Here is a 16712-nt window from a genome sequence, read left to right as displayed (position 1 = left end):
TTGTGTGATTCTACAAGATAGAAAAACGACTGTGTGCCACTCTCTTCCTTCTCATTGTGCATTTTCTTATTTTAAAAGAGATAACCTGCATTTGGTAGCCAATAGCAAAAAGGGTAAGAACAAATAACCAAACTAGTATTGCTGCTTAAATATTATGGTGAAAATGAGCGCATCCACAGGAAAATCTTTGTCTCAGAACAACGGACATTTGAATGATGGAGGAATAAATCTGTTGATATTATTTTTTCCACACAATCTGCCAGATGCACCTCCCCCTATAATTCTGAAATTTTAAGAAAGATTTTGCACATAAGCAAAGGCAAATTCATTCTCCCTAAAACAACTGTATTTTTACTGAATAGCCATTCTATTAAAAAAACGCAGAAATTTGTTCTAATAAGAATCAGCTTTAAATGTTAAGTTTGTCTGCCACCATTTTTCCATCAACATTGAATAACAATCTAGTACAGGTTCTACTTTTGCAATCATTTACAATGGTAATAGTAGTATGTATAAGTAATGATTTTTAGACAAGTTCATAAAAACACAGCAGTGCAAATTCAAAAGTAATTTCTTCAAGAAGCTATAAGCCTCACTAAAAAGGTATTACTTACTATGATCAGCTGCTTATCACCATCTTTTCCTGCTTCTTTTAGCTTCTGAATATGTTCCTCAGATGGTAGGAAGTTACTGCATTTTGATGCTAATGAAGGATTTGACAATGGAACCCTTGAAATATAAATATATTTCATGTTAAAAAAGGGACTGCTTATACATGTCATCCTAGATACTCAAAGCCATCATGATTAGTACAGCTAAACTTTAATGAGAAGCAAACCCAAGTTAACTACCCAAAACACAGTTCTATATATTTTAATTTGTAATTCAAATGGAAAAATAAGGAAATAAAAGGATTAACCAAAAAACCCAGTTTGTGATTAGCCTAATCACAAGATATTTTTAATAAAAAAATTACAATATTAAATTTATAATCAAGTGGGGTAGGTTAGTCACAACCATTAACACAAGCATTTAGCTGAGGCATTTTCAGAGCATGACTGATGGTCCCTAATGCTACATATTTCCTACTTAAAGTTTAGGTTTCTAGTTCTAGGTATCATACATCAGGCTGCTAAAGCAGACCATGTAAATATTCCCACAAACATAAGTGGGCAATATAAAACAGATGTCATAAATCTCTTAAATTCAGTTTAAAGTTATTCTCTTCTAATGACTGGCAGTGAAGGGAGGGAAAAGAGGACCTGAGGAATAAATGGATGGATATCACTGGAATCTCTTACTCTGTTTAAGTTTTCTCTTGTCACGACTGAAAGAAACACTGGAAAATACTATAATACATCAACAACAAAGTTATTCTATGAACTTGATACTATATTCAGGAGAAAAACAACATTAATTCCAGGTTTGGATAACACTTGTGGAGATCACCAAAGCAAAACACACACAAAAATACTCATACTTCAACTAGGTTTTTACATATTTTCTGTTTCTTACCAAACTTAGGATATAGGGCCAAACACTTAATTGTAGCAGCTGCTGTAGTACACGTAGCAGGTTAGTTCAGTGATTTTCAAATTCAGTATTTTTCAAAATATTCAGAATTTCAAAATATTACTGAATATTCAAAATTCAGTAACTTTTCAAAAAGAAAAACTCTTGCCAGACCTTTTTAAAACAGCATTTTTTGTGCTAAAACAGAGCTAATTTTTTTATTCCTGTCATGTGCCCTTTGCATTAAGTAGCTACTTCAAGGTTTGCCTTTTCCCACTGCAACCTTTTCTTACAAAGCCCTAAAGAGAGCTACACTGTAGATATGTACATTACTCTATGTTGTGCTAGGAGTACCACAGAAAGAATGATGGCTTAAATCTTGGATAGCCTATGGAAAGCAGGGTAAGAAAGCTCTCACAAGAAATATATAAATACAAATAATAGTAAATCAATATGGGCTCGTTCAGCTAATAAAGTTAATAAATGTGATTAGATACCATAAAGCTGTTTGGCAGTTGAGAATAAAAATATGAGAAATCAAAGTTATTGTAATATTTATTGAAAAAATCTAAAAATATTCATTTAACTAGTTTTACGTCTACCTTACCACCCATCTTCTGTGAAATTCCATAGTAGTAGAGTTTTTTAACACATACAAAAGGGCTGGTTAGCCAGAATTGTTAATCTGGCCTCAGATAGATGTACTGAAAATGAACTGCATCATTTCTTCTTGTCTCCATTATGAATATAGAAAACAGTATCAATATACTAACCACTGTGCCAACTATGTTGCTGTTCAAGATATCAGGTACGAAGAAATTATTGAATTATTATCTTTAGCTTGTAATTGGATAAAACCAGAAACTATGTCAGAATTGTTCAAAAACTACAAGAGTCAACATGATCAAGGATAAAACATAAATTTGAACTGTTAGTAGTAAGAACAATTTAGTTAGCAGTAAGAACAATTTAGATAGTAATAAGAACAAGAATCATTTTTTATGGCAGCTGACACCTTCATTTCACAGCAGTCACAAACAATCCCAAATTAAATCCACTCTTCCCCAGCTAAAAAGATTTCATATGTACAAGACTCCCATAATTTAAGGATTTGAACACTCTTCCAGAAGTAAGTGAAGTCATTCGGTAAGTGAAAATCATGTGGTAAACCTTTCCCATACTCTCTCATTATCATCTGATTTGAGGAAAAGACCATTAGAAATGTTTTCCCAACTCTGTTAAATTCTACTTTTTAAAATAAATGTGTAGTTAACAAATATCTTGCTTAATAATTTTCTTAACAAAATAAAAACATCCCTTAATAACTGGGTAAATTGAAAGTCTATTTTTATAAAGGACAACTTATTTGAAACTGAATGTTGAGGCTGAGAGACAATAGAACAGTTAGTCTTATAATAAAACCTCTCATAACTCTACAGAAGGTTACTGTAATTTCATAATATATGAAATACTATACCTGTTCTCAGTTTCAGAAGTTTGATTCGTAAATGAAGTATGTGTCAACTGCTTGGGAGCCAAACCTACAATTAATCAAAGATAATAACCTCATTATAAAAAGTTTTTAGTTACAAAGGAAATCTGAGGTACACAAATTGTGATTTGTAAAAACATATTCAAGACAATGTTGCAATTTGTTTGTGGCTAATAAAAAAAGACGCAACCTTGAAGCATTATTCAGATATTCCTCCACATATACTTAAAAAAATATGGAATTTTCTTCAATGTTTCCACAGCAGTTCTGCAGAGCAGTTTGCCAGCAGCTAAACAAAGCCAGTAGTGAAACTACATGGGAGTTTAAATCTGTTTATACCAACACCCATATAAATAGCTCTATGCATAGTATTAGAATCATAAATGTATAGTATGCCCCCATCCGAGGTGTGTTTTATAACACTTAAGGAGAAGAAACAATTAAGAATAGCAAAAGAAAGAAAAAACATTTTTTACATTCTCTAACAGTACAGATGGAATATTTTGCCCTTCAAAAATACCCTACAATGGCAGGAAAAAAAACTAGTTAGTAAACCTAAATAGTTAAACAGTGCACTCAAAATCAGGTTCAGATTAAAAAAAAACCAAAACAAAATAACCCCAAACAAAACCAAAACCCAAACCAAAACAAAAACCCCAACAACCCAAAAACTCAAAAGCAAAAGGATGAAATATCAAGAGGGAAGTTAATGAAGAGACATGATAGTGATCCATTGATAATATTTCTTAATCAAATGTACTTGAGTCAAAATATTCACATCATGCTCATCATAAGGTTTGACAAAATGCATTCACAGGCTGAAGTGAAGACTACGTAATAAAAACAGGAGAGGGATTACTCAGTCAATAATTTGATCAAGATCAAGTAGAACAATTTAGCAGAAAGAAGTGCAGATACTTATACAAAGGAAGCGGTAACCAACAGAGAATCCTCAAGAGAAACCGATCCAAGAGAAGAACCCAATTGAAATGTGGAAGTTTTACTACTTTATTACATGGAAAAGGAAAGGATTTGGTTGGGTTTTTTCTGTTTGTTTGTTTTAAAAGTTGTTACTTCACTTTTACTCGAATGGAGCATATTTAAGCATTAAAATATTCATGCATAAAGCACAAAGATGCACTAAAATCAGCGCTGCGTAAAAAACCAGACACCCCTCCCAATACACAGCCCAGAGATAAAAGGACGTTTGCTGCTACTAAAGTGGCCATGGGTGTGACACACAAAGAAATATGAAAACCCTGGTGAACAGTTCCAACCTCAGAAGTTTAGTTCTGCACCAACTGTACCTTATTCTGTAAAGCACTCCTCTGAAAGGAAGACGTATGCTTCCCATATAACTGGTCAGAAGAAAAATTAGTAGTAAACAGTTACCTTGAGGTTCACTTTCTCCAGGTTCTTTTTTTAATTGTTTTGGTGGTTTAGAAGCTGTAACATACTTTACTGGAGAACTTTCCAGACTTGATTCCAAATGTAATTGAAAGTTCTAAACAAAACAGAAAACATTAAAAACACAAGCTATTTAATGCCTCTAACCTATTAACAAAATCACTGAGTTAACTTCAGTATTAACATCTCGAATACAGTACCAGTTTTCTGATTTCTATGTTATTTCAAGCAAACAAAATGCAATTGATTAGCTAGTCCATATTGAAGTTTGTGGTATTAATTTTGCAAAAAGTCTTTTTCATTTTATATATAACCTTGTAAAATACTTCCTATAGAACACCTTTGTCCTTAAAATCCTAAATTTTAATAGAAGCTTATTCAGATAGAGAACACCTTTTTCCCCTCTCATTTCTTTTAATACACCTTTTCAGCACAGAACAGCTATGCAAGCTTAAGTGATCAAAAAGCATCCACATGAATCTGTACAACCTCTGGCTCCAGCAGGAAATTTTATTGATCAACATTTAGTTAACTACAGAACTCAGCAGGGTGGAACAGATTCATTTTCCAGCTTACTATCATCCCATCTATGACAACACACCAGTAAAGGATCTTTAATACATTTGAAAATTTTAAGTTACTGTAAAATAAAGTAATTGTTAAAACAAACTTTGTGAGCATGGCATTCTCAGAAAACAGAACAGATTGCGAACACCCTCCCACCATATACTGTAATTAAAATTACTTACCTCATCTGGTCTTGGCTCACATAAATGTTTTGTCAAATTACTCAACAAACCATTTTCTGCACCTCTCTTTGTGGGCTGTTTTATTTCTTTAGCTCCAGCTCTTTCAGACAAAGGATCTGATTTCTCCTGCACACAAGTTGCACTTTCATTCTCAGAGAGTCCTGTTATTGACAGCTTGCCTTGTGCCTTTAAAAGCTCTGCTTCTGCAGCTATTTGACTTGCCTCTGAAACTTCAGGGTAATCTTTTAACAAAGAAAGCTTGAGGGCATTTGCAGAATTTAAGTTACTTTGTTTCATGTTACTAGCTTTCAGTAATTTAATTTTGGTCCATTTAGAGTTTTTGTTTGAGGAGTTATTTCTACCATTCAGAGTGCATTTGACAGGCATTCCTTTTTTGCTAGGGAAAAAACGTTTGCATTGAGTACTTTGACTAGGTTCTTTCTGAGTAAGCATTTCACTTTGTTGAAGTGGTATTTCAGCATGCTTTTCTTCTGTTTTTCTATACTCAGCATTAGGGGAATCTTTTTTCACCTCTACTGTATCTGACTCAATCTCACCTGCGATTTCTTCACAAAGTTCAAGGATGCTTACTCTTTTGGATTTTGCATCATTCTCTGGTTGATCAGCCACATTTGTTTCACTTACAGATGGCTGTGAAATCTTTTTTGTTTTTGTACTGTTTTTTACATTCTGATGCATTTGTTGCTTTTCCGTCTTAGAATTTGGCTTAAGAGAATCTGTTTCCACTTTCTTCTTGTTGCTAGGAATAGGAGATACAGGGCCTGTTTGGTCTTTCTTAACTTCCTCAAGACTCTCATCAGGACACAATGATGACCCTTGAAGGTTGTGTTGAAGGCTGTTGGAATTACCATTTTTATTGTCTACTTTACATTTTTTCTCTTTCAGAGAGCTGGTCACTTCTACATGTATTTCTTTATCCTCATTTGTATTGTTTGGTTTTATTTTTGTGTTTTTCTGTTCCATTCCCTCTCCAGCAGATTTAAGTACTGCTGCTGCAACACTGTGAGTGGGTCTCTTTGCCTGGCTACTTTGTTTAACTTCCAATGCTTTTTCTTCTTTAACTTCTCTGTTGCGCAGGGATCTTGCTGGTACATGTAAATGTGTTAACTGTTGCAGTCTCTGTGATCTCCTCATTACTGCTGGCTCATGTGGCACAATTATGCATTTTGACTTAGGGACTTCTTGCATGGATTTCTTCTGGCATACCTCCTTATTTTTTGTAGATTTAGGCTGCTGTTGGACCTTTTTGTCAGGTATTGGTTTATTATCCGAGTTGAATCCTGATGATCTTGTAGTCATGCGCGTTCCTAGTTCAGGTTCATTGGTGTTGTCACTGAAAGATTCAAATAATTATTTTTTCAGCATCCAGAAAGCAGAATTTGTCATAAGACTCTTCTCATTCCTACTAACCTCTGCCTTTTTTTTTCTTTTCTTTTTTTAAAAGACTAGATCTTACACACTCAACTTTTAGAATAATTTTCTCTAGAATCATTCTAAAAAGACTTCACTTCCACCCGGATACTCTTAAGTGTAGTACTTAATGTTTTTTATGCATGGCAAGACTGAACTATGAACCCCAGATGAATGCTTTTTAACATCTCTAGCAGTTTTTAATTGTTGACACTTGTGGCTTTCAAATGAAGTATTAGCTTATATAGTATTAGATTTATTTTTACTTCAGAAACTTTTTTGGAGGAAGTCTTTCTGGATTTCAAGACACTAACATGGTTCCAGAAAAAGATTATGTAGCAGATACCATACTTAATGATTTAAGCCTGATCTTCACACTAGTACTATTTAGCTGTATATTTAACTCAAATTCATTCTGCTTAGATTGTGTCTGCACTACTTTAGTCTATTAAGATAACCTAGAAAAATTACTTTTTTTTTTTTTTGTCACTGACCTGTTTGATTTGACAGAGGTTTTGAGTACAGTTTTCTCCTGCACTGCGCACCGATTTGGCTTTGATTTATTTGAGACATGTTTTGTATCTGACACCTCTTTTTCCTTCTTCGCTGATGACAGTTTGCTGTTCTTGTCCAGCTTTGGACGTTTGGCAGAAGGCTCTACTAACATAGACTTCCTTTTCTGAGCTGCCATTTCTGTAAAACACAATAATTGATTCAGCTTTTAGAGTCTTTGTCAACTGTTGTTACCTTGTCAGTTAATATGACCGAAGATTTGCCTGTTTTACAAAATAAGGTAACTGATACTCACTTTTCCTTTTAGAGGCCAATCACGCTAACTGTGATCAGAAAGCAAAACATCAAAGCAATCTCAAATCAAATTACATTTATTTTACTTACAGGTTTTTACAAGAGGTAATCGATGTTTAGGCCAAAGTAACTTATCAAGGTGTGCCAAGAGCATTCCTTATGTATATGCTTACGAACAGGACGTTTCATGCCACCTATGAAGAATATAAAATAAAGCACTTTATTAACTTCCTTCTCAGACTTTGAATTTGGCATTCCCACCCTCTTCATCCCTTCAAATAATGCTTAACTTTAAAGTTTCTTTGATCATCAATTTAAAAAAAAAAACCAAAACCCTACAAATTTTATTTCCATATCCAACAATTTTTGGCATTTTGCTGTCTTAAGCATTACCCTTTTACCTTTTGAAAGGTGGCAAATAATAGTACCATTTGAAAGGAAGTTTCTCAGCCTTTTGCATTTTTCCAGAAAATAGTATGCTGCTCTCTTTCACAGCCCACGAAAAAGTGGGCCTGCTGTCAACCCTGTGCCTCACAGCAACAGTGAATAAATCCATTAGGCTCTACTAAGTTTTGTGGCTGCTACTACAGAACTTCATAGACATCAGCAGCCACCTATAACTGTTCTCTCTAATATGACTTAAGCTACAAATCAGAGACAGAAAGCTTAGAAAGTAGCATTATTTGAGACATTTGCCTTGGGCAGTTAAAGATGATGTCTTCAGGAGAGCTGGAATGGTGTTAACGATGCAGAAGTTAATCTGCACAAGAGTCTGAATACTAGCAGAGATCCTCAGTAAAAGGTCTTCACAGATTCAGTTGATCATACCTTTCACATCTATTTGTGCTTCTGAAACTTTTAAGTTCTCTTATTCAAAGACACTGTTTTTGTATTATAGCATAAGTAATAATTGTTCAGCAAAGTTTCACTAATATCTTTTCAAAATTAAGTTTACTGGAAGACTCAGTGCTCAGAACTTTCATATCACCTTTTTAGGTCAAGAATTATCTATTTTTGCCATTGACAGACTGACAAAGAGATTATATTTCTGTAACAAAATTATATTACTTTTCAAACCTTAGCTAATCTGATGTTAATTTGATAGATGTTAAGGTCAAAAGGAACTTTAAGTTACCAGTTGTACCAGACAGACCAGATACTTTCATTTTATTACAACTACATTAAGCCTTCCAGTATTGACAAATGCATGTCTTTCTCTAACAATTTGAAAGATACTTACATTATGCTCTTTTTATTATTTACTCACTATATAAAAGGAAAAATTAGAGCTGTACTTTTTCTTTTCTTTCAGACTTTAAATTGTCCTTAAACTCATTTTCATTTATCCACTTTTTTATGAAGACACTTCTAACCATGTAAGACTGATAATGCTCAAATTCCAAGCAACAGTGCTGTCTTCTGACTTGCTCCTTTAAAGAAGCTGCATGACCAGTGAATCATATTCGAGATATGTTTTTTTAATTCTATCCAGGGAAGAAATCTCTAATAGCACTTTTCATGGTGCTATTTCCACGTCTCTCCCTAAGGAACCAGTAACAGAATTTGTATGCCTTACTTCCAATAGCTCATGAGCTCCATGACACTTAGCAAGCCTACGGGTTTCCACTAGTCAAAGATTATCCATCAGAGCTGCAGTATAGCCACTCACCCTGAAAATAACAGCTCTAGTTGCTGAATAAGTCTTCAGTCTTATATTCTCTTAGTTTAGAGCACAACACTGCCATTCAGAATTTAAGAACACCATGACACATACTGTATACACCTAGACCTTCTTGGTCTTTTTCCAGACATACACAGACATCACTGTCACTCTCGGCCACATGACATGGCATACTCAGGAAAGACTTTCAAGTACAAAACAGAAAATATAATCCTTCCCTCACCGGTATTGCCTCTCAGGACACTGACAAGTACACTCTCCTCCCACAAAGAGAACCAGCTCTTTAACAGTCATTGCTTTCCTACTAATACTTTGCACAGCAGAGCAAGGACTTTTCCAGACATTCAAGAACTGGCAGTTTCTGCCCTGAAGAAGTCCGCTCTAGTAAAAGCCAGATTATGGAAAGAAGGGAAGACACAGAAGTACAAGAACAACTACTCAACAATCAAAGGTTTTGGTGCACGAAGTAGAGGAAAAACAGAAGCACCAGCTCCCACACCCTCAAGTCCTTAAGGCAGGGGCGAGCCCTTGGTCTCTGCTGAGACTGGGGGCCCACCTGCTTGACAGGGCGCTGGGATCCCACGCGTGAGCCTCTCCCAGTGACGGCCGCGACAGAACCTCGCAGCCCCCACGCCTTAGCTGCCGGCTGAGACCCCACGACAGAACTCAAGAGGAAGGAAGAAAAGGGAAGGCCTCCAAGCGTGGCCCAGTGTCATCCGCCTCAGCGCCCCGCCGTCACAACCCTTCTGGAGCAGGGCCTGGCAGGGAGCCCGTAAACCTGGCCGAGAGTTCCTCAGGCCACGGCAAGGGCCGCCGAGGGGCACGGCGGGGGCTGCGGAGGAGCAGCCGTATCCCGCAGGGCGCGCCCCCTCCCCCTCCCCCCAGCTCCCACTCGCGAGCAGTCGGCGAGAGGGTATCGCCCGCTCACTCCCACCGCGATCGCGGAGACAGCGGCGGCCGCAGGCAGGCCCGAGCTCGGGCCGCCGCCGGCGAGGCAGGCCCGAGGAGGAGACGCCGGCCTTTCGGCCCCGAGGCGGGGGCAGACGGCACCTCTCCGCCCGAGGACGGGCTACCGCTCACGGAGCGGGGGGCGAAAGGCTGACAGAAGCCGTTGGCACGCGGGGCGGGGGCAAACTTCCTCGTCCCCCCGTGCCCCCCCCCCACCGGCGCGAGGCGGCCGCTTACCTCGCGCGAGTGTCAGCGACGTGCCGGCAGCGCGAGCCGCCCTCCTCGCCCGGCTCGCCAGCTGCGGGCGGGGCGGGGGGTGGGGTGGGGGGAGAGGGAGGGGGCGGGGCGGAGGCGCGCGACGGGGGGGGGGGGGGACGCGCACGCGCGCGCGGGGCCGGGGCCCGGGTAGGGGAGCGGAGGCGCGCGCAGCTGCGGCGTCGAGGTCAGCGCGGCTCGCGCACCCTGCGAAGCGGCGGCGGCGAGCCCGAGCCTCCAGCCTGCCCACATCCGGGCACGGGGCCGCCCCGTCCCGCCCCCCCCCGCCGCCGCTCGAGCCTCCCCCCACCGGAGACGGGACACTTCCGGCGGGTGTCGGGCGCAATGTCGTTTGCGCATGCGCAGCGGGCGCCGCGGAGGGAAAGGCCTGTGAGAGGGGAATGGCTGGAAGTGCGCCGGGGCCGCCGCACCGCCCGCCCTTGGGGACCGTCGGTGTGGCGGGAGGTCTGTCCTCACCGCCTCAGTGCTGCCCCCGTCCCGTCTGGCCTGGCGGCGTTATCCCGGTGGCTCAGCCTGCTCTGGCCCGGCCCTGGGCCGGGGTTGGTTGGTAAGCCCCACTCTCTGCCATTAGGCTCCTCGCTTGCCAAAAACGAGGGGGAAAGCGGCACCGCGTGCTGACAGGCCAGTGGTGACGAAGTGACTTACGTGGTGGCCTGCAGTGTGCCAGTGACACCTCATGACTGGCAGTCACAGCTAAATGCAAAGTGAAAAATCTCCCCAAGTCATACACTTCCTGGTCATGGTGGTGTTACAGCAGCATGTGCTCGCAGCAGCATTTCCTAAGTGTTTGTGGGCCACTTCTTGCAAATATGTTTGGAAATCCTTCTAAAGATAGGTTTGGTGCTGTACTGGAAGTGATCTCCACTCTTAACACCACCTTTGGAAACAGCTCTAAGGATATAGAGATATATTTGGGGGTTACTGGGGATTTACAGCTGATCAGCTTTGCTTTAGGTGCACAGACAGCAGTCAGTCTCCTTAACACAGGTGCAGCATTGTGCCAATGTATGTTGCTTGAGCGTAAAAGGAGGATGAGTGCTTGTCAGTGTCTCGGAGACTAAAGAGGCTTTTTGGATGTGTCCTGGTCCTGTGCAGTGTCCACTTCTCTCTCCAGAGCAATGAGTTCACTCAGTCACTGTTCACAGCCTTTTTGAGTCCAGTGAGGTTTGCTTTCCTAAGTTTGGTAGTAACCCTGCAGATGCCAGCTAGCGTTTTTAAAAGCTGTGTACTGCACCATGTTTCACAACTCATTCTATAGCATAACCATGTATTTGTGATTTTTTTTTCCATTCTCTGGGATATTTCTGTCCTTACTACACTGGGTAATGGATTTGTACCTCATCTAGCCTTACGTTGTGGCTTCATTGCCTCAGGATATTTCCGTGTCTGAGCCTATACCTACATTGGCAAGTAAGAGAAGTTCTGAGCGAAAGAAGGGGAGCTGAGGATCTGACATCCACACCACTGACATGCCAGTCCAGACCAGCTTTAGTCTAGTCCTATGGATGCAGTGACTGCTAGGGTTGGACCGCATTGGGTATGTTCTGGGGATGTATCTGTTGGCTTGGTTTCCTTCAGAAGGAATCCATTATGCACACTGCAAGACCCTGCATGCCAAGTGGGAGCAGTTAGAAGGTTTCCTTCAAAAGTGCGCTGCTGATCCTAACTGGAATATTGATGTAGAGATACGTCATGTGTACCTAGTGCACTCCATCCATATTACTAGGCTAGGGCTGACCTGAAGTACATCCTACCTGAAATGCATATAGTATGTGTATCAGGATCTCAACATTAAGTAGCTTTGCTGTGCATACCCACTCTTATCAGTATGTTATACTTGCTAATATAGACACAATCTCAGTTTATTTGGCTGTAAATTTACATAGTGATGCGTATACATCACTGTATCAGAATGACTGGAGAACAGCATGGTGAACCTTGGTATTTGCCAACCAGTAAATGACTGTGAAAGATGTTAGAAGAAAAGTTTTTGAATGGCAGCATGTGACAGGGTTTCTCCCAGAGACTTCTGATTTCCTGTACAGATTTCTGGCTGCAGTTTGCTGATCTAACAGACAGACCACACAAGTATTTTAGTACTTGGAAGCCACACAGTGTAAACAGTCTGCAAATAATCTTTTGTTAAGGTTTGAAGTATTTAAAAAGTGGTTATTTTGATTTTTTAATAAACTTTTTAGGCCTTTTTTATAATCTTCCAAACATTTTATTGATTTCTATAGCTATTACATTTATGGGGTCAGTTGTTGGAAATTGCAGGCAAGTTGCTGAATAGGGTAAACTTTTTTTTATATGGATCAAATTACCTGGAGATATTTTGTTCTGCCTGTAAATTTTTTTTTGTCTCTTTTATTAACTGCCTTCCTTGATAAGTCCTCTTTCTGGACACACTAAATTGAAGCACAGTTTGTCCTAGACAAATGGAAATTTTCAGCAGCTGCAGTTTTTTAATAAGCTGATAGGAGGAAATGTTATTTATAACTCCCTATAACAGCTCCTCTCTAATGCACAGTAATCTGCTGTGACTTTACAGTGAACACAGCAACATGTGGTCTCCTGCTCTCCTACAGTAACCTGCAGAATACTTTCCACATGAAGGATACTTTAATCACTGGGTTGCCTGTAAATTTCCCGGAGGATGATAAAAGCATTTCTTTATGTTATTGCTAACTTTGTAAATTTAACGTGATGTTTTCCCATCCCTCTTTCTTAGGAACATGAAGCAAGTAAAGCTAGATTTTCTCACAGTCTTCTGTGGAATAGTAATTTACTGTACAGCAGGGAAGTAGTAAAGAAGCAGGCATTCTTATAAAGCATTAAATTCCAAAACTTTGAAAAACTCAATTAATGGGATAGAAGATGAGTAAATTTCCAGTTTTCCACAGAAGGTGGCAGCATTTTGAAGCACTGATGTCAGCGTGAACTTGCTAGCAAATGTCACTTTGCTGAAAGAACACAAACTTTACAGAAATTCACTCTCAGAAGTTGTGGTGATTATGAACAGGAGTGCTTGGGCACGGATTTGCTGTAGAAGTAGGGGACCTGGGGAGGGAGGAGGAACATTTGCACAGGTGGAGTATGTGGATAGGACAGATTTAACCCCAAGAGGATTTTGTGTTAATTTAGCCTTGTTTACCACTATTGTAATAGTGCTGGAGTGCCTCTGGACTTAAGCTAAGTGAAAAATGACTGGCTTATAGGTTATGCCTTTTTTCACAGGAGCAATAACACAGCTGATGCATGGATCATCAGAGAGTATCCTGTTGGGCTGCAGCTTCGGGAGATGCAGTGACCCTGTGTAAGAGATGTCACCAAAAAGGGGAAGCCTCTCCCACTATTTCGTCCACTTTCTTTCCCTACTGTCAGCAGTGAGCTCCAACTCCTTACCTCATAGCCACCCTCTCTCTAGCACCTGAGGGACCCCTCTAGGCAAGCAAATTTAAGTTACTGAGCTGGCAAAAAAATAACCCAGTGGGAAAACTGGATCATATTCTGCCAGGGCAAGAAGGGTGGAGGACCACAGGACTGGAATCAGAGAGGATAAGAAAAGGCAGGGGAGAAGAGAGAGCAAACCTTCCCCTTTTGGCATGAGGGAGCTGTTAACATTGGCAGCTGCTTGTGAAACTCCAGCCTTAGGGCGGTCTAGGTAGTTACAGGATTGAGCTCTTGATCCCAAGCTCAATCACAGCAGTCCTGCTAGCACACAGATCTTGCAGCCTCATTTGACATGCTCACACACTCCCAGCCTGTCCTACTGCTTATCAGACATCTCATCTGAGCAAGAAGGTGGTGACTGACAACCAAGAGGCAGTAGCTGCTTAAACCTCTCAGCTGTAATTAACCCTGCAGGCACTCATAGTGCATCAGAAGAATGCCTCAGACAGGCTAGCTAAGGCCACATGTGAAGCTGATTTAAACTAGCAGTTTTCTAATCACTAAATATATAGAATCTTTAAGGAACTGGAGGAGCAGCTGAGACAGCTTAGGGCCCTGATTTCTATCCATTCTGCAGATTCAAAAAGTTCCTCTATCCTCATCTGCGAAGAAGGAAGAGGCTGATTTTTGCATCTCCAGTAGAAAGAAAGAGGCAGGAAAATGGGATCCCTCAGAGGAAGAGATGTTTGCCAGTGAGAACTGCTGGCTGTTGTGGGTGCTAGTGCATTTGGCAGAATTTTCCCTTCTCTTCTGTTGGAATTAAAATTTTAAAAAAACCTATGGCTAGGATATTCTACAGCAGATTGGCTGCAGGAGTTATTTTACTGGTTGGTAAGAAGCACCACCAGCTTATTGTGGGGAGTGGATCCAGCATGTGTGATTCTCTTAAGCTTTTTATACCTTCCTCTTCTTCATTGCCTTGAGCATTCTAAGGCTCTTTTTGACCAGCTGGCATCCTGGGATGAGAACTACAGCATGTGGCTCAGGCTGAAGGGTGCCTGTGCGTGATAGCAACTCGGTGACTCGGGGAACGAATGTTTCCTCTTTTTTTCGCAGGGTGATGGTGCATTGAGCTGAAGCGGCCCAGGGAGAGCATGGTGTCCTTGCTCATGAGCACCACGTGCAGGGCTAAAGTCCTCTTCCTGGCAGGTCTGAGTCATTGGCATGAGCCAGGTAGCTGTAGGAGTTGTAGGTGAAAGAGGCAGTTCCTCTATGAAATTCCTGTGTAGATGACATGTGGGACAACAGGGGTTGGAGGGCGCCTTGACTGCCTGGATTTAAAGAGCTTTAGAGGGGATCTTGCCAAGAAAGGAGGGGGCCGATGTTGAAAATGGAGGGGGGGGAGGAATTGGAGCAATTTTTTTTTTTGCTTTGGTGTTTTTCTTTTTGCAGGGAGGCAGAAAAAAAAATGGGCTGGGACTTGTCCAGTTTGCTCACATGCTGAATGTGAGATTTTTTGAGGGGATGAGGGGAGCAGGGATAGAAAGGACTGTAGAAAGCTATATCTGGAGGAAAGGCTGGCAGCTGGTGTGCAGAGACTTGGGGCCAGGCCAGACAGTGGATATGTGAGTGGTGCATAGGGGCTCAGACAATTACAGAAAAAACGGAAGGGGCCCGTTCATTTGGGAACTGCTAAGCAAGCTGCTCCATTCTGTTGACTTGAAGGGCTGAAACAGTTGACTACTAGATCTCAGTTGGAAATGGCAACCTGCAGCAGGGAAGAGGTAAGGAGAAGCTTCCTAAACCACATCTGGGGAGGAATTCTTGAAAAGGGAGCCGTTTTCCAATCTCTGTAATGGTCAGTCTAGGCCTCGGAGTGATCGCGCTCTGCTACAATCAGCATGTTGATGCCTGAAGTGTGACACTCGATGCCATATTGACAGGACCATGTTGACCTGCCTGGAGTGACCAGTGGTTTGACATTTTCTTGACACCAGCTCCTGTAGAGTTGTAGACTGTCCTCCATAGCCCATTCTGCTAAGTCTGGTAAACTGTGCTGTTAGATGTCTTGGTTTCTAAAAAGAGCATTAATCCTTCTTCTGTTCAGTGTGAAATATATACCATGGGTTAGTTTCTCTGCATTCATAGAACCATATTTTTCTATTTGAAATTTTCAGGTTTTCTGTTTGCCAAGAGTTGACATAATAAACTACAACTTAAAATCTTGGTCTTTATGATCTGGTACTAAGACAGCTAAGGTCACAGATGGCTCTTGGGTATCCAAAGGCCTCATAGATAAAAAGAACAGTACCTTGCATTGACTCGCAAGAGCAAATTGAGAAGAGGTGGATGTTCTGGAGCACGTATGTAATATGTCCTGTTTTGAGCAGAGGGATCGGACTAGACAATCTCTAGAGGTCCCCTCCAACTTCAACTACGGTGTGATTCTGAACTAGGAAGAAAGTTTTCTTTAAGAGCTGTCTGCAACCTTTGTGACTTGGAATTTCATTTTCATTATACTCCATCTTTCCAGTAATGAGTACATTGATAACTAACGATTTTCTCCCACCTCCAACATTTCATATCCCTGTTGCTGTCTGGATACTCCAATCGCATGTAAAGCCAAATAAAGACCCTATGAATTCATACTGTTTTGAATAGAGGGAAAATTCTGGATTTTGGCTCACTGGTGAAACTGTGTGCAAGGTACAAAGATATCCCATAGCAAAAATGTTTATGGCACTTGTTGCTAGCCTGTGTGTCCCCTGCAAGAACCGATGTGTCTATATTATATGTTTCAGAAAATCTGATTGGGAAAGCTTGAAGATATCCATAGTAAAATTTGATTGTTGCCACTTTGGACACTGTGCTTTGAACAATGCATTTTCCCTAATGAGGTGTAAGGAAGAACACTCTACATTTGGGGGAAAAACAACAACTTTGTAGACATTTGCTAGACGTAGCTTTAAAGAGGAATGTTTCATGGGGATTTGTATATGGGATTAGACCTAAATGA

General features: G+C 40.7%; 1 protein-coding gene and 1 long non-coding RNA gene across 5 annotated transcripts in view; one reads left to right on the top strand and one right to left on the bottom strand.

Moving 5' to 3' along the window:
• The window catches only part of ESCO1 (establishment of sister chromatid cohesion N-acetyltransferase 1), a 35151-nt gene extending 24762 nt beyond the window's left edge, over window positions 1-10389 (bottom strand). For 3 of the 4 annotated variants that reach the window (XR_003923058.2, XM_030012081.1, XM_041122845.1), the window contains exons 1-7: window positions 10265-10389; window positions 7489-7592; window positions 7086-7284; window positions 5161-6514; window positions 4397-4508; window positions 2990-3053; window positions 615-729 (exon numbers count right to left, since the gene is read on the bottom strand). Coding sequence is in view for 3 of the 4 variants with exons in the window: in XM_030012081.1 (XP_029867941.1) it covers window positions 615-729; window positions 2990-3053; window positions 4397-4508; window positions 5161-6514; window positions 7086-7282 (1842 nt within the window). In the remaining variant the exon portion in view is untranslated. Of the gene's footprint in view, window positions 1-614; window positions 730-2989; window positions 3054-4396; window positions 4509-5160; window positions 6515-7085; window positions 7285-7488; window positions 7593-9635; window positions 9745-10264 lie in introns of all 4 variants that reach the window. The other variant, XM_041122844.1, reaches the window with a different exon arrangement.
• A 250-nt stretch (window positions 10390-10639) lies between these two features.
• LOC115340300 lies at window positions 10640-16655 on the top strand. Its single transcript, XR_003923008.2, has 3 exons — window positions 10640-13311; window positions 13541-13619; window positions 14813-16655. It is a non-coding gene; the product is annotated as an uncharacterized LOC115340300 (long non-coding RNA).
• Window positions 16656-16712: the final 57 nt, after the last annotated feature.

This window comes from Aquila chrysaetos, chromosome 4 (genome assembly GCF_900496995.4).
Source record: "Aquila chrysaetos chrysaetos chromosome 4, bAquChr1.4, whole genome shotgun sequence".
NCBI lineage: Eukaryota > Metazoa > Chordata > Aves > Accipitriformes > Accipitridae > Aquila > Aquila chrysaetos.
This window is presented reverse-complemented; position numbering and strand designations above follow the sequence as displayed.